The sequence below is a fragment of the Odontomachus brunneus genome, unplaced genomic scaffold (assembly GCF_010583005.1).
Source record: "Odontomachus brunneus isolate Ranch 3 - 2012 unplaced genomic scaffold, Obru_v1 Obru_scaffold_162, whole genome shotgun sequence".
Taxonomy (NCBI): domain Eukaryota; kingdom Metazoa; phylum Arthropoda; class Insecta; order Hymenoptera; family Formicidae; genus Odontomachus; species Odontomachus brunneus.
In genome coordinates, this window is record NW_022639612.1 from 553,778 (window position 1) to 578,626 (window position 24,849).

Below are 24,849 nucleotides of genomic sequence, written 5' to 3' on the forward strand. Positions count from 1 at the left end.
GAAAAAACACTTTATCGCGTTCCATTTTTCACAAAGCAAAAGAAATTGTTGTTTAGGAAAATAATTGTGTATGCTGACTGAATGTTATCGAGAAATGTCGAAATTAATCACAAACTACCTGTTTCGTTAGTAATGACTACTAGAACTGTTTGCATTGCCATCTAACATTTGCGGGCGGAAACTAAGTTAAGGTCCTAATAACTTAGCTATCAATTGGTAAAGTACACTAAAGGAAAAATTATTTTAAAATCAACAAATATTTCTTTAATGTGGGTGCCATTAACATATTTATTTAAATCTAAATTCTCTTTATTTAAACCAAATATTGTTTACTTACATCAGATAAACAATATTTGATTTAAATAAAGAGAATTTAGATTTAAATAAAAATATGTTAATGGCACCCATCAAAGAAATATTTGTTGATTTTAAAGTAATTTTTCTCTCAGTGTAGCATAGCGCATAAGGCGACCATCGATTCAGAGGTTCAGGTTAAAATTTAAAATAAGCGTAACTCGAGTCACTCTACATCGATGAAAAAAATCGAAACCTCGTGTAAATCATAGGTAAAAAATCGGAACTTTTTTTTTTAACAAATTCTAGCAAAGATATTTTAAAAATACATTGCATTTGAAAGTACAAAAAATTATATTTTTTTTATCGTACAAGTTGAAACTGGAGAGAACCAGAAGAAGTAATTCAAACCGGATGCCACCAGACTACTGAGCTGTTTTGCTGCTCTTTGCGATAAATCCGAACGCGCGTAGTAAACATTCTCTGGAAGAATATAGATTGCGAGCAATTACAATTTATTCATAGAAAAATAAAAGACCAAGTTTTAAAGTTACTTGACAAAATTAACCAAGTTTCGAAATAAAAACTGAGATTAAAAGAGCAAATATGAAAGAATACATATTTTATTAATAAACAATACTAGTAAACAACAAAACAAACAACAAAACATATTTTATTAATAAACAATATTAGTAAACAACAAAATAGCAAAAAATTACTAAATACTCAAAATATACAGATTTTCATGTACTTTTAAAGAACTTCTTTTTTATCTTTCCTGTTCAACAACCGTAATTATCAATTCACTTTACCTCGTAGTCGTCTTCCTCAGGATAAGGAATCTCTTAGAAATTCCTTAACTTAATTATTTTCACGAAAGCTCGGATCTTATCGCGCTTTTCGCGAAACCCACACGAAAAGACTTGCTCTCCAAAATATACACGCGGAAAGGTAATCCGTTCACTCTAAAAACACCGGATGTGAAATGAATTAAAGATGCGACACGGTCACAAGAAAGATACAACAACTAAGTCAAGTAAGACGAACAAAGCCGCGTTAACCGATCATGAAAGTAGCGACATATACTCTGAAGTTAAATTGGACTATTTATACTGCTTCCGCTTATCGAAAATCGGATGTACAGAGAGAAAGAGGATAACAAAGTGCATACGGATAGGAGGGAGAGACACAGAACGGTGGAAAAAACGCAGGCAAACAGAAACAGGGGGCAAATAACGCACATAGAAAGGCGGAGCGAGTGAGGAGTCAAAAAAGAACGTCATGACGATCGAGTGAACCAATAACAAAAAGCCATTGGCGAGAATTAAGTCTGCTCGAAGATTAGATGACTTTTACCACTCCAAAGTGATAACCCATGAACTTTACGACTGACATGTATGATGCTTTCGCGAATGTTTTCTTTCCTTCGAATTGATACAGAAACGTAGAAAGTTACGTAGCATGGGGGCTATTCCGATCGAAGATCGGAATCTTTTAATTATCACTTGATAATTGAGGTTAAGGACAAAGAACAATCACGATATCGACTGTCGTCAGGAAGCCGACCTTTTCTATCTCTGAAATGCGTTACTGATGAACTTTCATGAATCTTTTACCTCGGATCTTTTTCATTTTTCGTTTTACATCGCAAGGGTTATTTGTCACTTATCTTTATGCCTGTATACTTGACTTTCATAGGTGATATATCAAACGTTTCATGAGTCTTAAATTCAATTTTCCAAGTCATAAGTTAGAAAAGCAAATTTGGCGCTAAATCTACGGTGAGAATACAGATGCATTGTTCATACCGATTAATGCCGCATCAGACATCATATATGAATGATTCTGAAATTAATATATGCCAACGCGAAGATTCAATCTTAATGTGAATAACATTCTCTTCTTCGTTTCAATCATCGGGAATTACGTAAACTTCGAAGATTTATTAACCTTATTGTATTGCAAAAACAATTCAGTCCTAACAACAGATTGTATATAGTTATATCATAGATCGATCAAGGAACTAAACTATCATGTGTCCAAGTAAAACCCTATGACAATTACAAGGTATTATTCAATGAAACTAGTAGTACAGCTATAAATATAGAGCACAGCAATAAAAAATCTCGCTGAAAGAATCAGTCAATAGTGACTTTTCTTATTGTTGATGCAGTTTACAAATACAGACAGTATCATGCACGCAAATCGCATAGAAATCGTTTAATTCCATTGTTACAAATACAGAAAGTTGGATTATCGATGAAATATTCCTCTTGCAGATTTAATTAGAAACATTTTTGCTGATTCAACTTTGAGAGAGTTAACTTACAACTGATCACACGATCGCCAGCATTCTCGAAACCGTATCGATTCGAAACTTCTTACGCGCAACTTTGTCTCAACGTGCTCTATTGTAAGTATAGCACTGAGAATAAGTCGGCACGATAAAATCGTTAAGTAGGTTACCGAAGCCAATTTGTTTACCCCCCTTCTATTAAAAATAGGTGTTATTAAATTTTACGGTCCTGGGCCGAAGGCTAGACATTATAGCGGAACATTGCATCGAACGACTCTACCGCGGCCGAATATAAAAGTCCTAGAAGCGAGCTCCTGTCCAGTTAGCGTGAAACATAAAGCATCCTTTGTACTCGCGCAACACGAAGCGTGTTTTTCGTAACATTGACGTATCTTTTGTGTCAAAAAAATCACGTTTATTCCGCCAGATGTCAGACTAGGAGCTCATCACGTGTCTGTTACATGCGAGGTAAAGTTCACGACGCTTTACGACGTGAACTCTAACGTTTTAGAAGAAAACTTTGCCTTTTGAATCTTGTGTCCGATGACGTCTTGCGCACGCTCAGACGCAAAAGTTTCGGAACACTTATTCGTGAACGTGTAAAAAATTGTACAGACGCATCGCTCGTATCGCGTGTAATTACGTAAGTCCGATTATTTGGAACACCATGTTCCCCGGATATTCTTGAGACTCATTCTGATTAATTATATGACGACACCTCTGATAAAAAACAGTTGTACTAGAAAGTTTTTATTCTTTATTGAGATATACTCGACGTTTTCAGTGAAGAGTGTTTGGTTTAGAAAAATAATGCGGATACAAAGTCGTATGCGCTTCTCCCGTTGAGAAAATAATAAGAATTATTACAGTAAAAATCTTTAAAACATGCCATGAAGGTCTTTACGGTATATTTTTAAAATCTACCGTAAAAAGTAGATTAATTTCCGACCGCACGACTCAATTATACGGAATAACGTAACCAATCTAACATAGTGCCCCTGACCTTCGACGTGGAATTATTCCTCGAGCTCGATATAGTCAGCTACCAGTTACAATATTAACAAATACACTCCATAATGGACTTATATCATAATGATAGAAATGCCATAGATACTTTCCGCGTTTAATCAGTTTCCGCTTATTTTTTTAACTTATAACTCACAAATTTCATAATAATTCAATGACTTCATTAAAGAAAACACGAAACAGAAGACTGTAAAAATTGCAATTTTTCGGAAATCGTCAAAGAGACTTTGAAGAAGACGGAACCTCAAGTGTTTCTTGAAAACTTTTTCGCATTATCCTCATAATGAACGATATTTAAATTTATTATATGTAGCAAGTTTATAATTTCGTTATAAATCTGCTGTACAATTGGCTTTTCTCTGCTTTCTGTTTTATTTTATATTTTTAAGGAAGATATTCTGTCGACATTAAGTCTGAAATTGAACTTCTCTCGAAGCAAAGTTTGTTTATAATTAATTATAAAGAAGTTATGATTTGATTATCTATTTATAACTCAATGAAAAGCGGCTTCGTAAATAATTTTTATTGATAAGAGAAGTATATTGAATTAGTATTAATGTTTAATAATATTCGATTCCTCTCCTCAGAGATCGAAAGTAGTTCATTAGAGAAAGCAATAACAAATACGTGGCCCCTTTCCAGACATGTGTGTTCAGTGTCTTTCGCATTCGCATGTAATTTCAATCGCGATACGGTCGATCGATTAAGTCAACTGTGGCACTCGACTTCAATTATTGACCAAAGGATAATTCCGTTGAGAACTGCTTCCGTGTCTGCCAAACCTGAGCCTGAGATTCCTTGACACGCACGTAGCGATGATTTTGTAAAATGTAACGCGTTCGTTCAGATTGATTAATGCTTCTGTCGTGGAGCGAAGAGAACCAATAAACAGCTACTATCGCTTACTGACATTTACGTGTGACGTCATTATTCTGTTGACGCTTCCTATCGTACGTCTCGCTCAGGGAAAGCAAATACCGTACGTCCATAATACGGCCTAGTAATTACCAGGAATGCGAACTGATTCAAATCCGTTGTTATTCAGCCGTTATTTTGAGCGTGAATCTTATGTCAACTATCAATACTCTTTACCATATATAAACATAAAATCCACTCGTGGATTTATCGTTGCACTTGACATTTTCTCAATCAACAATTGTTCAGTGGCGAGAAATTTTCCGGGTAACCTTGAGTCTTGAACCGTTACGCAAGGCCCTGCTGCCGATAGTTCTCGAAATTGGATTGCTCGTTTCTTTCTAAATCAACGGCCCACGCGTAATATTTTTAGTGCTTCTCAGCATGGAGTCTTTTCAAGCGATGCTATTTTCGCATCCCGTGGCTGTCTGCCAGGCAGTGCGCTGTCTTCATCCAAGTGGATGCTTCGTGTCATTTTGCTCGTGGTGCAACAATGTGCATCTCTTCTCTTTGTGCATCCTGCAACGTCTCGATGTGACGCTGCTCTTTATTAGATTCTACAGCATCGATCGCTAATCGTGGAACTTAAATATTATAATAACATCCTTAATTTCTCAATGCTTTCCGAATGTAATAATTATAAAATAATATCTTGTATTCATATAAAAAAATATCGTAGCCGCTGTATTTGGGAAAGTCTTGAGAAATTTTTATGTAAGAAGACTATAATGAACTTGTAAATATGATGGCAGCTTTTAGCTACGGTAAATTTGTAAGCTTGGCGGGAAAAAAAATGACAAAAAGATGCGTGTCCTATAATATTGCTCGTTGATGCGACGCATAATCATCGTACGTGAATGCGCATTGTCCCCGATTTTAATCGATACGTCTAATTAAACACGTTGTTCAAAGTGAGAAACTGAGTGCCTTTTTAGCATTCGTACACACCAGGTTATGGTCGCAGCTAAAATGAGCGATCACGTTAAAATCACTGGGAAAGCAGAGAAAGAAAGAAAGATACATTTTGGTATCTAAACTGATAAATCTCGTCTGACTTTACTACTTAGAAATGATCATTAAATTAGCTTTCGCATCACTACTCCCAGCAAATTTAACGTATTTGCTTATCTCCGAATAAACTCGTCTGTCAATCGCAGCTGCGACTACAAACCGATGCATAAAGATAAAAACGCCAATAGCAAAGAGACAATTAATTTCTCGGTTTAAATAGTCTCGCGCAAATAACTCGTCGATTATCGGCAAGAAGTTACATCCTAATTTGTAGAATTTTTTGATCTCTAACGATGATCGCGCCAATTGCAAGTTTAGCGATGATTATTACGACTTAATAATTGATGAGATATACCGTTAAGTTTGCGAGCGCTTTCTGGAAAATATGATTCCATCTCTGATCTTCCGACACGCGCATAACAACCGTGATATAAACACGTGCTGTATGAGTAATAGAGCGTGCGTATGTTGTGTCGTCAAATCGAGATGCATGTGTCTCGAAGGTGAAATAATATTAAAGTAAGACTTTCGAAAAAGTCTTATGATTGATTTTCAACCAAGCAATTTGAGATTTTAACTCGATTGCAAGATATTAGTGCATATCACGTGTACGATTACATATTTACGAATATACCATTAAATATCGAGAATTCACTTCAAATAGTTTTCTCACGAAAGACATCAGGGTGAAACAATATGCAAAATCAATCAATTTCAAAAATATATTTAAACATCAAACTTACAAATAAATCTATCCAAGAGGTATATTCTGATTTCTCTAATTTGGCACAAATGTAGAAGCACAAAAAAATATTTAAATCATATTTTTTTTCATTTTGGTCCACTTTGAGTTTCACGGACAGTTTATAGCTTTTTAATGTTCTCACTCCTATCAAGTACAACAAAAATACATAAGAAATAAAATTGAATACAAGATATAATTAAATAATTTTAACAAAAAATCACGGCATAGCTGAGATCATTCTAAATTTCTTTAGTCGAGATTCCAACCGAAATTTCAAATTTGTGCTAAATTAGTCAAAAATGGTCCGAATCTCGGACAAACCGAAAGAAAGATAGAGAGAGAAATCTGGAAATTTTAATTAAAATTTTAACAAAACCGGCATAGCTGAGAAACAAATCATTCTAAATTTCTTTAGCCGAAATTCCAACCGAAATATTTCAAATCTGTGCTAAATTAGTCAAAAATGGTTCGAATCTCGGCCAAACCGAAAGAAAGAGAGAGAGAGAAATCCGACAATTTTAATTAAAATTTTAATAAAACCGACATAGCTAAGATACAAACCATTCTAAATTTCTTTAGCTGAGATTCCAATCAAAATATTTCAAATCTGTGCTAAATTAGTCAAAAATAGTTCGAATCTCGGTCAAACCAAGAAATTATTTGTATAAATAATTTTTTTTCAACTTTTATGTTTTTCAACTTTTACATTTTTTCAACTTTTACATTTTACATGTTTTGTTAAAACATTTTATTATTTATACAAATAATTTTACACATTTAACTTCACATTCATAATCAGCAAAAACGTCTATATTTTGTATTCAATTTTATTTCTTATGCATTTTTGTTGCACTTGATGATAGAAGAACATTAACATTAAGAACATTAAAAAGCTATAAAATGCCCGTGAAACTCAAAGGAAAAAATGAAAAAATATGACCTAAATATTTTTTGTACTTTTATATTTATGCCAAATTAGAAAGAAATCGGAGTGTAACTTTTGGATAGGTTTACTTGTTAGTCAAGGATATTGTCAGAGTCATTGGGATTCAGTACTAGCCATTCGATCATCAAACTTACTCAAACAAATTTTTAAGTTCCTCTAATCCAACGATTTCGTTTTTTTGATTTTCTATAAGGATTTGTTTTGAGCGAATTTCTTTCATCGGCACAGCACAGTGCTAATGAAAGTTGCAAGCAAAAGGAAGTTCACGTCGACGGTGTTCTCCTAAAATAGTGTTCAAAATAAAATAAATGCAACGAACACTAAGAGCGCGAATGCGCCGCAATCGAAGAAACGGCGCGATGCACGTATCAGAGCTTTACCATTGTTATCGTCTTATTGATGAGCCTTTTCGTTGACGTTGCGCCAAGAATTACGAGCACTCTCATCCCGTGCAAGTGATCACCTCGAGCTCTTTGATTGAGAAATCTAAGATTGACACCCAGAGATGAAATGGAACTCGTGCATTTTCGCTAAGCGAGACCAGCATTGCGTTCTACTCATTTCAAAGTTGTCTTAACAATTTTAGAGCAAAAGTGAACGTACCAGCGGCGTGGACACCCGCGGTGGCCGTGGCTGATGCATTTTAACGCTGCGTCCGTGACAATTAACGTAGAGATAAGTCGACTGCAGTCCTCACGTCTTCCTGGGCGAAATATATTATTTCGCGCCAGTAAACGAAGTGGGAAACTAGATAATAGACGATAGTGCGCGATATCTCGGCTGTCATTCGCAATATACGAGCAGCTTTATCGAGATACGCAAATCCAAGTAACCATCGCACGTGAATCTCTATGACTCGCTCGTGATACGGAGCGTCACACAAAATGACCTACACGAATACCTTCGAACATAAAAAAAAAACATAGTAAACTGCGCTCAATAGAGAAGGAATCGCATGTCTTCACTCAGTGCACACTATGGGTACGGTCCAGCGGGCGCTGCAAATGCTTTGTAACGTTTTTACTTCTTCCTCTTTCTTCATTCGAATCCGAGGAATAGAAGAGGGAAAAACGCTGCGCAGCATTTGTAGCGGTTGTTGGACCACGCCTAATATCTACGAGTATATTATATCGTCGATATTCGTAAATTATTTGCGATCATTTTACATGTAACATCCTTTATATTGAAAAATGCAAAAAGCCATGTAAATTGCATATCGATTGACTTATAACGTGACGAGTCAATCTTGCAGATTATTCAATCTCTCTTTTTCTCGTCCTTCCCTCCTATCTCTCTTTACAATACTTTATTTATTCGAAGATAATTAATGAAAACGGTCTGACTTGAAAATAATTAATTAATTGCATCTATCGCAATATTTATTTCATTATTTTTATTATATTAGAAATCGCAGTGTATCCTTATAACAACTGTATCCATCACAAATGTATCCTCATTTTTTTTGACAATTTTAATCCTCACAATTAATTGTATTAGTTTTTTTTTTTAATTTCATTAGTTTCACTTTGAAAATATCAGATATCGCATGCTTCAATTTTATTGTGCAATTGCGCGTTTTAGCTAGAATTTGCAGTCCCTTGTAGCCCCTTTTACGTATAGCAACCCGTTTTACATTGGAACAGAACGCTTTAACGTGCTCTCAGCGCTCGCTCAGCGCCGGTAAATCTACAAGAAAGGAAGGAATATGTTGAAGATGTATGTCGTAACGACAAGTCGGTAATAAAACGAGCTTAACTGAGTTATCGACTGACTATCGGTCAGAGTTTGGGAGCGAGATGGTTCATTAAGAAAATATCGGGTCTTGATAACACGACTTCAATCGCGCTTTCATTATCTTATCATGCAGAATGCCCCTTATATATAATTACTGCATTTTTTATTAGCCACAGATATTCGTAAAATAAAAAAAATACAAATTGATCGGTAAAATTATCGATAGTCCGAAATAAAATGATATTAATATGAAAGTGAAATTAGTGCAAACGAGTTCAATACAAAATCTTTTGATTTATACGATTTATTTCTTGAGAGCCTTAATTATTTGTATTTATTTATATGCAAAATCTTATCGTAAAAAATTAATTTTAACCGTTTTCTAAAGAAAATCTTTAATTTTACTAGAAAAATTTCATTAGAAAAACGATTTTTGCAAATTTGGTTTTATCATTATTCGTTTCAACGTTAAAGTATGCCAAGCATCTTCGAAAATTAAAAAATTAAAGAATTTTAGAAAAAACTTTAAAAGAAACATAGAAACCCCAAAAAATTTTGGAAAAATTAAATTCTTAGTACACTGAGAGAAAAATTATCTTAAAATCAACAAACATTTCCTTGGTGGGTGCCATTAACATATTTACTTAAATCTACATTCTCTTTACTTAAATCAAATATTGTTTACTTGATTTAAATAAACAATATTTGATTTAAGTAAAGAGAATGTAGATTTAAGTAAATATGTTAATGGCACCCACCAAGGAAATATTTGTTAATTTTAAGATAATTTTTCTTTCAGTGTATGACAGTAAGTGATAAAACCTCAATTTTTTTTTATTTCAAGCAGTCCTTAAAGGAATTTTTATGTATGACTTAATCGCAAAGATGTTTCAGAAGTATAAACATGAATAAATGAATAACGAAAAGCAAAAATTTATCGGATATTTTAATTTAAAGTAACTTATCAGAATACACTATTTTTCTCGTGACCAATGAGAGAGAGAGAGAGAGATTGGTTTTTAAAATCGTTACTTTAAAATATTGCAGACATATCGTGTATACTTTCTGCACTTATTATACTTTCAATATATCGTGCTTATATATCTTCCCAAGTGGCCGAATGTCTATATATACAACTTTGCAATCATATTTTATTGATCACGACGGATATCTGTGCGTTTTCTGGTTAGCCTTGATATTTCAGACATATTGACGCGCAGTTGTGGTATAGATCGTGAAGTAAATTGAAATTTGCACGTCGCGTAGCGTTATCTTAATTCTTGCCTACCTTGAGTCGCGAATATCGGTCGATAGTATAGTAGTCGCATTTGGACACAACGTTGAAAGTCGATAACGTTTTATGGCGGACGATTGTCGCTAATGCACCGCGCCGCGTGGTTCGCGCGGGAACAGGTTCGAAAAGTTTCCAGTGTTAATGATAAAGTCGGATTTTTATCGTCAAATGTTTTATTGATGCCTTCTATCAACGTTACAAAAGTGTGAGAAAGAAAAAGTAAAAGAAAATCGAAATGATACAAAAGGAATATCGATACCTCAATGATGCTTCTCTTCTGTTTCTAATACATCTTTGGTATAATATTTTTATGTCAGTATCGAAATCGAGAAAAACAGAGATTTGATAGTAAATAATGTAATTTTGTAATTTCTTTCTCTTTAAACTCAAGAAATATATAAAAGATCTGTGATGTAATCGTCCTTCGCACAATTGCGAGTATTATTACATTCTGATAACCGTCAAGGAACTTCTATAACTCTCTGATAATACTGTTATCTCGGGATAATGTAAAAAAAAATGAAAAGAGTAAAGCGAAAAACGCGGAAAATTCAAAGATATAACTTTTGCATACGTTTCTTTGTTTACTTTCTTCTTTAAAAACTGATATCGATGCTTCTTTTCTAATGTATATATACGCATACTATCTATATGTTTCTTCCGTAGAAGTTATCTTTCTCGATAAGATGTTATCTTTCTCGACAAGTATCGAGAATTTTTCTTTCGATACCGTATCCCCATAGGTAGATAAGCACCGAGCCATCTGGATCTATGAACACAACGACAGATTATTCAATCCTGAGAGAGAGGCAGAGAGAAAATTTTGTCACGACGATCTTTCTCCAAACGCGCAGTATATCGTATTTTTTTGTTTTTAATGCGCTTGTAGAGATAATGCCCGTGAAACCGAATGCGATTAAAGTGAGATGACGTATCTCTAATTTGGCTATCATTCGCTAATCAAGTTACACCGTTGCTAATTATAGAACATTTTGTCAACTAGTTTTATCAAAAATCAAATTGTTTGCTATAATTCTACTGTTATTTTACTTTCCAAAATAGTTTACAATATATAACAAAAAGCAATATTTAACGAGAAAGAAAAGCAGAGTACCGCGACTCGCAAAATATTAATATTTTAATAAAGATAAAATGTATTATAGCAAATGTCAACTTTAATCAACAAAACCAATCTCGCAAACGTCTTCTCAAAAGTTTCCCCGCGTCTTATCTGTCAGGAAATGAAAATATTCGAGCACCACTCAGAGAGCTTTCGGAAATTTCCTCGTTCGTTCCTTACGTAACCAGTGAAGTACATATCAGGATACCCTGTGTAAATATCCCGAAGAACACGAATCATCGTTGCGGTATCCTTCAGTATCGTACCGACGACGCAATACCAATAGAGTGCCACCCAGCTGTACATGCATAATATCTTTCTTTTTTTTTTAATTTTGCAGACTAACTCAGCTTTTTTTGGATGCCACCGCGTATGCGTGTGAATAACACGATATTTTCTCATCGTGGTCGAAACGCCACTCCCGTCGCTTCCCGAGTATAACCAATGCATATTGTTATCTTATTACAAACAGAGAGTCTGGGTCTGCCTCTGGCTTTATGCGTCAGTGCTCGTGCACGTCGATCGATATTTCCGCGAGGCGAGAGCTGCACATGCAGGTAGAGAGCGTCCGGCTATCCGGTGACCAGTGAAAACCGCCGTGGCTCGCGAAATATTCGCGGAACGAGTGCGACGGGAATGCTCACAGGCTCGAAATGATCAAGTTTTTCAACTAATTATACATCAAAGTCTCTCGAACGCGTACGCGACTTCGGACTCGCCACTCGAAAAGGCCTCACCTTTGATTCAGGGACCGAAACCGGTATAATTTCTCCGGTCAGTATAGATTTCGATGCTGAAGACACGCGAGGAGAATTTCCGTCATCATTCGCGCAAATCGGCTCTCGTAGCCGTCGCGTTCACAGTATCGAAAATCAGACTCGCCGAATCATAGACCGAATACGCGGTCCTCAGTTTATGCATCTGTCGGTGTTTTTTTCCACCATCGATTCGTATGATGCCCAAAAGCTCAGGGTTTCGTCATTGCAAGAGCACATAACGTCGACGGTGATCGAGAAAATCGCTAGACCATGACTCCGAGCCAACATGCGATTCCCGCTCGTTAAATATAGACCGTTCGATGTCAGAAATCGCAGCAGGCACGTAGAAGATTAGGATGGAAAGGTATCGCCTCGAACGAGAATGTATGATCCGTTGTCGACAGAACAATGGTGCAAATCAATCGTAACGAGAGTTTATGCTGTTGCATAAACGAAATCGCGAAATTTTAGACTCTCTTCCTAGTGGAACAGACCACCCTGAGAAAATTTTGTAACTATGAAACAAATCGCTATTCTGCACTAATTAACTATCCTTTCGTTTCATGTGTGCTATTTATATCTGAGAAACTTAAATGTTTGTCATGTTTCTAGCCATATTTACTATGTTCCTTAGCAAGATAGACCTTACTGGGGCAGTCTACTCCTGCACTACTAGAAACAGTAAAATTGAAAGAAATTTATACAAAAAAGAAAAAATTATATTTTCTCTATGCCAAATATAAGGTATCATGATATAAATAGCATGCCAAAAGATTTTGCTGCGACGTCTAATCTTAATTAAGAATATAATTAATTAACGTATAAATTTACAATAACGTACAAATTTTTTTCTCAAATTTCTTTTAAATAAATTCATAATACAGTGACTCTATTCTCCATCAAACATTTCTATAAATCCCCTCATTTCTGTACTTTTGAAATTGGAAAGTACGATCAATATCACCGTTTTCTGTCTGATGGTTCATCATTTGCGAAGCCAGAGTCATAGACGACAATGTATTACAGGGGCGAGAAAGAAAGAAAAGAAGAGAGATACAGATAGATACAAAGAAAAAGGACAAACCGAGGGAAAAGAGAGTTTGCGGCCGGAAAGCCGAGAAAAAACAGGCTGTAAAAGCGGCAGACGCCTGTCGTCGGTGCAGTGGAAATTTCCAGTGGCCCATGGGTGGGGTTGGTTGGCAGGAGGAGACTGGGAACGAGGTGGAGAGAGAGAGAGAGAGAAAAAGAGAACAAGCATGCGAGAGAGGGTGACTGTCGGGCAGCGCCGCGGCGGGAGGAAGACGGCGGCGCGGAAACCAGCAGACGCGGCTGCCGCGGAGAGAAACCTAGGAGAACGTACTCGGACTGACAAGCGCGGGTCTTACCTTCGTTTTCGCGAAGGGCGGCAGGCACAGAGGCCATGGCTGCATCATCTGTCTCCTTTTGGAGCTGGACATCCTGTCGGTCGTGGGCCTGCGTAGTGTCGACGGCTGATAGGCGACAGCTATACGTTTTTCTCTCTCTTTCTCCCTCTCTCTCTGTCTCTCTATCTGTCTCGTGCCTCGTCTGCTCGTCAAGAAGCACGTGTCGTCGGACCCGTCTCAATGTGCAAGAGCTGCTTATGCCGACGTCCGCTATCTCCGCGACGTGTGCACGTCCGTATGGGTTATCGGCCGCTTATCTCGCGTCGGGGTCGTATCAGCTGTCTCTTTCTCTTTCTTGGCGAATAAAGCTACTTCCGTCTGGTGGTCCCTCGCAAGCGACGCCGATGAAACTCAGGCCGGGTAGGTCGCACGCGCGAGCTCTCCTCTCTCAGCTCGGCTGTCGCATGCAGTACGCGTCGGTCGGCCGGCAGACGCGTGCGTAGGTGTACGCAGGTGCACGCGTTTGTTCGTGCGTGCGTGCCTGCGTGCGTTAGTGCGTACGTCACGACCGATCACACGTGGGGCTGTTGTGACAATTACGTGATTCCAGCGTTGTGACGGAACGACGCAGCCGTGGTCGTCGTAGAAGTAGTAATAGTAGTAGTAGCAGTCGTCGACGTAGCTTTTGTCCTCGTTGTGATTGTCGTCGGTGCCGATACCTGCGACGTTTCAAGGCACGCTTTCTCCCCGTGCGCTTTTGATCGATTACGTTCGATACTATGTATCGCGCTGCCGCGTTTCGAGCGACTCGTGTATATATGTATGCGATCGATGCTCCACGTGCATACGTGCGTGCGTGCGTGAGTGCGTACGTGCGAACGTGTCAGCGGCGTTGCGCTGGCGCAGCCTCGTGATGACGAGCCGTTCGTGCGGATGTGTAGTTACGCACCCTCGGGATGTTACGCAGGGAACGACCGGAGCCTAAATGATGTTTCGTGGTGCCTCTACCCGTTCTCCTCCGTGATCGCTAACCGCAACCTCCTCCTCCTTCTTCTCCACCACTGTATCTCGATCCCGTGTCGCGGGATACAGAGTCGTCGGCTCGCTCCTGCTGCTCTCACCTACGAATTCGCGCAACGATCACGTGTGAAGCAATCGTTCTTTCTGTTTTTAATGTTTTTTTTTTTTAGATAAATTCGTGTGCGTCTTTGACTCGTCGGTAATAAATTGCGGTTGCCATATATCGACAACGCATGCCCCAAGCGTTATACCAGCGCAAATTCCTGGCGATTCGCCGGTCGAGACCGAGTTCAAGGATCTCGACTTATTCCCTCTATGTGTCCTCTCTCTCTCTCTCTCTCTCTCTCTCTCTTTTCCTTTTACTTTCTCCCCCGTCGTCGTTGTCGTCCGTAACGTGCCGATTTGTTGTCGCCCGCGGCTTATGTCGATTGTCGATTGTCAATTCTCGATTCTCGATCGCTGCGTTTACGTCTCGTTCGGCATGGAAAAGTGTGGTGTTACGTGTGTTTGGGTAACTTTGCTAATCGGGGGGGTTGTCTCTCTTTTATATACACGCTGCTGGAAGCTTAAGCACCGCCTCCTTCTCCTGGAGTGCACATGGTAGGGATGAGATGGTGACCGGGTACGCGCGACGGGGCTGCGCCGTACTCCGGTGTGCGAAATTATCAGATTGGCGACCACGAGATTGGCATGCGATACGAACGATACGCGTTCGTCCGGAGAACGATTAGACGCCGGCCCGGTTGCATCAGCGTCATCCGACCTTTAGTTAGATACTAAATTAGTGTTTGAAAGCACTTTTGGTGTGCTCTCTTCCTTTTCTATTTTCTTAATTTACTGGTCCACTAGCCAATGTCCAATATTACTGAGATGTATCTCATGTTTTGTTTATGTAGTGAAGATTTCGTTGGGGTAGCGCGGAAGAAAACAACTTAAAAGTATATACAAACATACATATATATTTTTTTTATATATATTAACATAAATATAAAAAATACATATATATATATAATTTAATCATCAAATCAAACTCAACAAATTTTAACCCGCTTTTATGGGAGATGCTTGTCCTAGACCCCCCATTCAACTTTCGAAAGAACCTCGTAACCTTCAATTTTATTCCTTTCCTTGTTCCTAAGATGCGGCTCTGTATGTGGGCTATTTTCGGATCCATTTGGTCAACGTTCGCAAACTTATTCGTATTTGACCCGACCAGCCCTATAACGGTCTTGATTATCGTGAACATTAATGGCACAGGTATAACTAATGGTGACCCACTTAGTCCATTGAAATGCATCAAGTATTATGTTATCATAAAACTGGAAAGATTTTCAAGTGTTTCTAGTCTGTAACATCTGCCGGATTTTGCGTTTGCTAGAATGTGATGATTAAAAGAAGTATTTACTTAGCCATTTCAAGTGGCTTCAGTGATTCATCACCGAGTGACGCATTAGAATTTGATACAGGTTACAATATTATATACGATAATCTGAGACGTAAAATTTGACGTAATATTTGTTATGATTATGTTAATTCATTACGCGTGAGGGATATATTAAATACGAAATTAGTTTTCTGCTATTTTCATTATTAAACCAAAACTGTAGGAAAATTTCATTTACTAATATTTTTCATATATGTCACTATTGTGAAACATTTTTTTAAGATGATTTTTATACAGTGAATTCGTCAAAAATATCATAAATTTTTCTGATATTTTATTATCATTTTTATGTGATGCTTGTACTGTAAGAAATATTGATCTATATACATAGACATGATAACAAGAAAATCGTAATATTTAACGACTCAATTGCAAATATCAGAAGATAAATAAAATTTTTCGTTGAAATTACGATTAATATCTAATGTATTATGTAAAATACTGTAAGAAGTTTCATCATTTGAGAAGGTATGTTTCATCATATCTTGAAACACCGTATCGCATTTAAGCGTCGCATTTAAGTATACAAGGATCGAACTACATTTATCTTTTAAAATTTCTCCTCGCCACTAAATTTTTAACAAATGGTTAAGAGCATTTCTTGCTAACCACGATAGGAACGCTACATTAAACCATTTTTTTAACAGCTCTGTACTTTCCAACTATCGTCTTTTTATTTTGCGATGTGTCATTATACTAGTACGCATGTCATTAGATGATTTCACACGATAATTTGCGAAACGAGCTATGCTCCTCTCTCACACTTAACCCATTTCTGCCTAAGATCTCTACAGCAACGAACGGACGCGTTTCTTTTTTTCTATTTTTTTTTCAACTTCACGCTGTTCACGTAAGTGCGCGAATACACTTTCCAGTGTTCGAATTGAAAATAAATTCAAAATCAGTCATTCCTAAACGCGTGTGTATAAATATCCAACTTCAATATATAAATATACTCGCAGACTTAAATATCTTATCTAAACTCGTTGAACTTAAGCTTGTCGAACGACGCCAAATAAACATACTCCTTTTCTAAATTTCTTTTTTTCTTTCGTGTTACGCGAGATTTTTCTCGTGATGCATAGTGTTAAAATACGGATTAATTAACACGTCATTTCTGCTCTGGATATTGAAGCGCGCAATAAAGCATCGAACAGAGGACCGACATTCGTCTTGCATCATGCGCCGTGATGCTCGTCAAGGAAGGCCCAAACGCGCAGTCCTTTCGCCTATAGAGACGTTCGACCTCATTCGACCATATATACGCTAGCCAGTCCTGTCTCTGTACACGTCTGTCCGTACGCCTTACTCCTCTCGTGGAAGTCTCAATCAGTTATTTCTTCCTGTCTCTTTAGCCGCACTCCTCTTAAATTCGTATCCGAGTATCTTCTTTTTTTTAGCGGAAGAATATGTAGAAATTTACTTGTGGTTAGTATTGAAAACTTCCGCGAGCGCGATCGTAAATTTGATTGGTAAAAGTTGATTGGTAACGAAAATAGATGAGTTAATGATATTAATTCTTTTACATAAGTCGAAGATTGAACTGTCCTTTTGACATAATCGTGCGCGCAATATTTATGTTTGACGCAAAGTTAATTGGCTGCATTTAATCTCAACTGTTTTCTTTCACTAGACCTCAACGTATCTCGAAACTTTTTCGTTATTTGCTAGTTTTTCAATCCCTTGTAACGAAAAAGTTTCGTTGTTTTGTTTGTTTGGCGTTAAGGGGATATTTATTTTAAATTGATCGAAAAAAGATGCGTAAATATAAAGAAAATGCAAGTGGATCTGGGACACGCTACATAGATTTTTATGGTCATTATAGGTTCCTTTGTTATCTTGATGACTTTTATCTAATGAATAGTATCGCTAACTAGTACTTGTCATTCCAAGTCAATGCTTTTTATGCCCGATTATTAGAAGGAGTCCGCGTCTGCTGCAATAAAATTACGCTCGACCTTCGCTTATTTCATTTGAGATCAAGGCGACTAAAGTTTTAGATTTTTCTTCATGTCTAAGAACAAATTAAATGATTAAACAAATACGACTGAACATTTAATTGCGTACTAATATCTACATCGCTGCGCACAGTGATGTGTATTCTTTTTAATAACGTTAGTTTGTTTTGTTTTTGTGATGGTAATTTCACATTAATAACAGTGAGGATCCTCAATCGCGCGTGAAAGCACCGGTCAAAGGTCTTCGTACGATATTCATCCCACCCACCAAACTTGGAACGATTCCATTCAGAGATTACGTCTCACTTCAATCGATCTCACTTATGCGTGTTGTATACACAGTGAAACATGTTTTGAATTTGATAGGAAGATTCTGTGGACAATCTTGATCTTGAAACGACCTCTCTCATTGCAAGACTCGTTTAATCCGAAAAATTCAAATTATAAGTATTTGTTGGTACTTTTTACACTTCGAGTAAGTACTTTTAGGACAAACTTGAACCTTTTGACTAAAATCTATGCTGTATATGGGAAAATATCGAGATATTTTTGTGCGAGTTAAATCTTATATATACATTCTTTTCCGTTCATTTTGTTTGATATTTTAATATTAAATGTAACATTATTATCAAATTTTTTATAAAATCATATGTTTGCGTCTAGCATATAGTGTAAATATTGCGCATATTGCAGTTATTACATTACAGGGTACATGCAATCCACGCGACGTAAACGGAAAATCACCAAAAATCAATCTGACACGGAAAGAGATATATGTTACTTATTTTATATCACAGCTCGTAATAATCAACAGAGTACAACAAAACATTTTCTTACAAACGACAAACCAGTTCGTCGCGGGATATTAATGTTTTCGAAAAAGTGCCATTGGCATCGATTGGTTTCGGATTTATGTTTTTCAAGAAAAAAAAAGATCACCTCACACGGTAAGAGAATAGAATAGGATAGCAGTTTCTGTTATAAACAACATCTGCATGCAAGATGAGATTGACGACTAATGTTGTCTGTATATAAACAGATGATACATGATTGTAAACACATAGAAACATATCAGAGAAAATCAGTAGAATTCACATTTTTTGTTAATATCGTTGAGAAAAATGACTTGTTTCGAAAAGCAAGAAGTTATGTTAAAGGAATATTAAAAGCAAGAAGTCTAAATAGATTACCGAATGTGCATGCATAAATACGCAATTCATTTGCGTGAATCTTACCATTCCGTTTGATATAATAACAACTGGATGAAGTAAGGATAGATTTATTTCCAAGGATGCATACGCTGCGGCTGTGAAACTGAAGATATCGGAAAGTCGCGAACAAACTTCTCTCATATGTTCCAACGAGGTGCTAATAAGCGTGGTCTATCTCACAAACGATGTAACTGCGTACTATGCAAAGCACACTGCGCTTTTAAACTAAGCACGACGTATCCCAATAAGGTATTCATATTCATTCTTTTTCATTTCCTATCTGAACGCGTGTTTACGTCTGCGCAGTCCATCATGTTTGGATAAATTTCAAATTTGAATATGTTGATAAGTGCACTTGAAAAGGTATAAAATATCGTGCGCGTCATAAAATCTAATCTATAATATGCTCTTTGCTTCCTTTCTTCCTTTGTTTCCTTTTCTGTTTTCTGTCTTTTTCTGACTTAAACTTGATCTACAATGTGTTATTTGCTTGATGTTTCTTTTTATTTATCTCTTTTTGACTCAAACTTTAAGCCTTAAACCTAATCTACAATGTGCTCTTTGCTTCTTGTTTCTTGTTTTCTGTTTTTTTTTAGTTTAAGGCTTAAGGTATGAGTCAAAAAGAGATAAAGAAAAAGAAACAAGAAGCAAATAACATATTGTAAATCAAGCCTTAAACTAAAAAAAAAAGACAGAAAACAAAAAATAGGAAACAAAGAGCACATTGTAAATTAAGCTTTAAACTAAAAAAAGATAGAGAACAGGAAGCAAAAAATACATTGCAGATTAGGTTTTAAAGCTTAAAGCTCGAAACATAAAACTAAAAAAATCTTATATTTTTATTTATTTTGTTGATATCTCTTTATCCATTTTCAGTAAAGAACTAATAATCTTTCTTTAACGACTTCAAACGAAAGATTTTATCGTGAAGTTTCTTATGTCGCTTCCGAGACAACAAAAGTCAGAAATTAGCGCACAAATCACAATCTAGAAAATGACGGTTTGACATTGGCATTGGCAAAAAGCTGGCTATTTATATATATAATTCATTCACACTAAAAACTCTGAATAAGAGTACATAACTACATCGTTTATAACCTATAAAAATATTTTATTGCTTTTCATTACAATGTATTCGCAGGTGAATGTAAGACTAGAGATTCTTTGCCGTGTTCTCAATGAATATTCCAACGCAACTGTTTCAAATCCCTCGCGTCGATGAAAAAAAGTCTCTAAACTGTTACATGTTACGTTGTCGTTTGTACGTAGCACTCACATGTTTATCGTCATATACAAAGCGCAAAATATGATTTCTAGAAAGACGGCTGCATAAATTGAGCGTGATTGTTTAAAAACGCAAAACATTGCTAGATATGCGCAGTTCATATGACGTTGAGCAACGTGAGTTACTTGAATATTAATTCGTCGCGCTGCGATCTATTGTTCTTTTGCATTCTATACCTGTCCCTTATACCATTTTAGCAAACTTATTTATGATAATGACGATTGTCATATTAGCTTTAATTTATTATTCAAAATGGCTCATTTAATGAGGCGAGTTTCAACAAGTCGCAGTTACGAATGTTCCTCTTATTGCACACGAAGTTTCTTTCTGCACTATCAAAGAAATTCGATTTAATCGTGTATATTTATATTATTAAAATAATTTTGTATAACAATTTTCTTCGCTCATTGTATAATTGGAAAAAATATTCTTTTTTTTATGTAACATACCGATTATTAATCGATTCGGGATCCATCTCTTAAGTTTTGGCGGAATACCAGCATTTACAACAATTTTCTAGTTCTCAGCATTACACATCTAAGCGATGAAGTCACAGATTAAAAGCCTATACAGAGGAAATTTTACAGTAAAATTCTTAGAGTGTTGTAATTGAGATGCATTTGAAGACGCGTTTTCATCCACGGAAAAAGACTCTAGTAGCATTCAAGTGAACATTGTGAACATCTCAAAGTGATATTTGTAAGCTCAATTTATCTCCACGATCCGCGTTTGCCTCGACTTATCTAAAGCTTCCGCACGTGCGCGATTCGCGCTCGCACGTGTGCGAGCAAACGAGCAAGCAAGCTCATGTATCGCTCATTCGTGATCACGTGTATTTGCGTCTTTCTTTCCTCGACGATCCCCCGTCGTTACTACCACGGTTGAGTCGCGATTGATCGGGGTTAACTGATGGCTGATGACGTTAACTGCCGAGGAAAAGTACCTGCCAAGATTTCGGGCATGCTTGCCTGCGTATGGCTATTATGATAAAAACAATCGTGAGAGAATGCACCTGCACAGCTCGAGGATTTCAAAACAGAGGTAAAGACTTCTGCGTGTTAACCTGAATAGTGAAATATGACAGCAGCTTTTAATTTTGCCGAGCTCGCGAAAAACAAATGTTTTCGTTCCTTTTTTCCGCAATGATACACTTTTGTCACTTAAAATTATAAGTTATGAAATAAAGTTATGAAATAAATTAATAGGAGCATATTGAAAAAAAAAATATATTAGTAATCGAATTGAGACAATTCTTTTGTATGCCTATGTGTTATATAATCATTTTCGTAATTTTTTTAGTTTGATGCGACTTAGAGATTTCCCGAGAATTTGTTTGTTCATTAGCACTTGGTCGATACTACGACGATTTGACAAGACAAAGACGATAATTCCATCCCGCAAAAGAATGACTTGGCGCGAAATGGAACGACCAGATATTAACACAATAAAGCTAAACTGTGCATTCTCGCTCCGTTGAATATCTAAACTACTCAAATATCAGTATGAGATATCTCGGCTTTCCAGTAAAGTAACAATGCAGCAATCTTGAGTGTGCAATCTCGAGTATATACAAGTAAAATCTTCTTAAGTTCTGATATTATAAGATATGAGATAATAAGTTGAGCATTGATGCATTAAGTGTCAATACATAACACTTAATGCATCAGTGCTCAACTTATTATCTCACATTTTATAATATTAGAACTTAAAAAGAGTTTATTTGCATATACTCAAGATTGTACACATTAAGTGTCGATAATTGATACTTGATGCATCAGTGCTGAACCTATTATCTCACATTTTATAATGTTAGAACTTAAGAAGAGTTTACTTGTATATTCTCGAGATTGCACACTCAAAATTGCTGCATTGCTACTTTACTGGAAAGTCGAGATATCTCATACTGATATTTAAGATAGTTTAGATATTCAACGGAGCGAGAATGCACAGTTTAGCTTTATTGTGTTAATATCTGGTGCTTAAGTAAGACATATCGAGAAAATTGATTGCGTCTCGCGCATGACAAAATTTTTCTGAAATTTTTAACTTTTTTTTTAATGTGCACGAGTTATCATCATTGAAAACCGTTCAAATAAGCATACACACATGGGATTTACACGATTCTCTAATATATTTTCCGTAGCTAGCCCGACCGTAATTTTACCGATTGGAAGTCTAATTCGGCTCGGTGAACTCGCTAATAGCGCACGATAATTAATTAATCCGCACAGAAGTCTCAACCAAGCGGGCTTCTCGAACGAACATTCGAATGTCCAAATGATTAATGCGACATGGCGCCTCATAACACGCGCGATCGCTGTGCCCATAAGTATCATTATTTCATAATTGCAGCTAGCCCTATCCGCGCGAGCTGCAATAACTACAATTTATCGCTTTCGCGCTGCTCGATAAGTAATCCTAGCGGAGCGGCTCTCGATTTATTTCAACCTCGAATCTATTCTCGTTCTTGCGGTAGACCTGATCGAAACACACCCGTCTTCGTCGCAAAAATGTGATTACATTCTCCTCGATGCGGAAGAAAAATAAGCGTGCGTCATTAATAAATCGTGATGCAGGCTATTTCATGAAGCTCACGTTAGATCTCGACGAAGTAAACTGCCTGATAAACTTGAGAATACAATAATGCTATTACATGGGGAGAATACAAATTCTTCTTTATATGAATTTTTTCTCAATTTTACTATATTTTTTGTAATAAGTTGTCAATAGAATCTTATTTTGCTGAGGATAATTTTTAATATTAAGTTCATTAATATCAAATTCGTTTAAATTAATATTTCATTTCAGTATTTAATGTAATATCTTATTCAATATTAAATGTAATAATTATTCAATATATTCATTCCATTTATATTAGAAATTAATATTAATTTTATAGTAAAATTTTTTAGAGAAAAGGAGAGAGTAAATTAATAATAGAGACAGTTTCTAAAATATAAATAACAATATAAAAATTACTCAAATATAATAAATTCATCTTATTTTACTAATCAATCCTCAGTGAAACAAGAAGAGCGCTTACACGTCAGTCAGATATATAAAAGTCTCAGCTTTACAAAAAACTCCGTTCGAAGTCTCTACGATTTCTACAAGCAGAGTAATCGACGATTGTATCGAGCCTCACGTTCCAGATCGTTCGCAAATTTGGCAAGATCAATGCCACCTGCTCGCTTGTAATTTTCTGGAATAACCAGAATGTCGTTCGGACCACGTGATCCGTTACCCCCACTTATTTAGCACGCGAAAAGTCTAAGCCTAAAGTTCTGCGATATATAAAATATATCGCAGAAAGAAACAAAACATCCAACGCGCGACCAATGCAACAGGCGTCGTCAACTGAGCACGTGCTTATACATGTGTTCGACCACGAAGTTCTCTTGCGCGTCTTTATCCGCTTCCAGCAACAGCAAGTGTCATTGACCTCGTCCATGTGCAACCAGCAACGAACGATCTAGAGAATGCGACTCTATACAATTGTCGATTTCTCCGCTTGTAGATGTCGTAGAGACTTCGGGTAGGATTCGTTGCAAAGTTGAGATTTTCGAGTTCATCTAACGTAATCTTTCCCCTTATCGTTTAAGATTGATTAATAAAATAGAATATAAACGTGATACGTGTTGTTCACGAAATATCGTATCACGAAATATCTACAATTCGCATCTCGTTATGCGTAAAACACTAAATTGATATATGAAAATTAGTTATTTTGCTTCTAGATTCTCGATCTGTATCAATATATCAGTGTATATATTAATATATAAATATAAAACGGAAGAATAATATATTAAGGCAAAACATTGATATATTTTTCAATTGCGCAAAATTCTATATGGAAAAAAAATTGGTTGCATTTACTCAATTTCTCGTAAAGTATGAACCAAACAAATTTTCGGTTAAAGTTACCAGAATTTTACTCAAGTTAATCAGAAATCTTGTTGACTCTCTCTCTCTCTCTCTCTCTCAAATAGAATTCTGATAATTTCAACCAGAAATTTCTGGTTTGTTCATATTCCACCAGAACTTTGGTTGATCTAAACGTTTTTTTCCGCGTTCCATAATTTTTACTATAATTCTTCCCGTGTGGAGAAGCATGCGAGTATGTGCGTCAAATAGTTAATGCATAATGTACACTATTTTATAAGACTCGCGTCAAGCTTTAACAGTACGTTACGTACGTAAATGTGTACACACAGTTACGGCTGCGCATTGTGTTTGATGCGACGCACAAACACCGTATCTTTCGATTATGCTTGCATGTAAATTTGCATATGTGTTTGCCGAGGTATCATGCGTCGCAAGCTAGTGTTTATAGACTAGCGTAATTTGACTAGCGGATATCTCTATTAAAATATTTGATCTGTGTGCTTCGTTTATTTACGTTACATCGAAATCAGCGCAGCTTAGCTC

General features: G+C 36.4%; 2 protein-coding genes across 4 annotated transcripts in view; one reads left to right on the forward strand and one right to left on the reverse strand.

The window, feature by feature from the left end:
• The window catches only part of LOC116850956 (facilitated trehalose transporter Tret1), a 31,391-nt gene extending 12,068 nt beyond the window's left edge, over positions 1-19,323 (reverse strand). The window contains exon 1 of one of the 2 annotated variants that reach the window (XM_032829838.1): positions 19,161-19,323. In XM_032829838.1, the coding sequence (XP_032685729.1) occupies positions 19,161-19,277 (117 nt within the window). In that variant the 5' untranslated portion in view covers positions 19,278-19,323. Of the gene's footprint in view, positions 1-13,524; positions 13,762-19,160 lie in introns of those variants that run through there. The other variant, XM_032829839.1, reaches the window with a different exon arrangement.
• LOC116850957 (RING-box protein 2) overlaps positions 1-24,849 on the forward strand; it is a 44,254-nt gene that overhangs the window by 13,417 nt on the left and 5,988 nt on the right. The window lies entirely within an intron of this gene.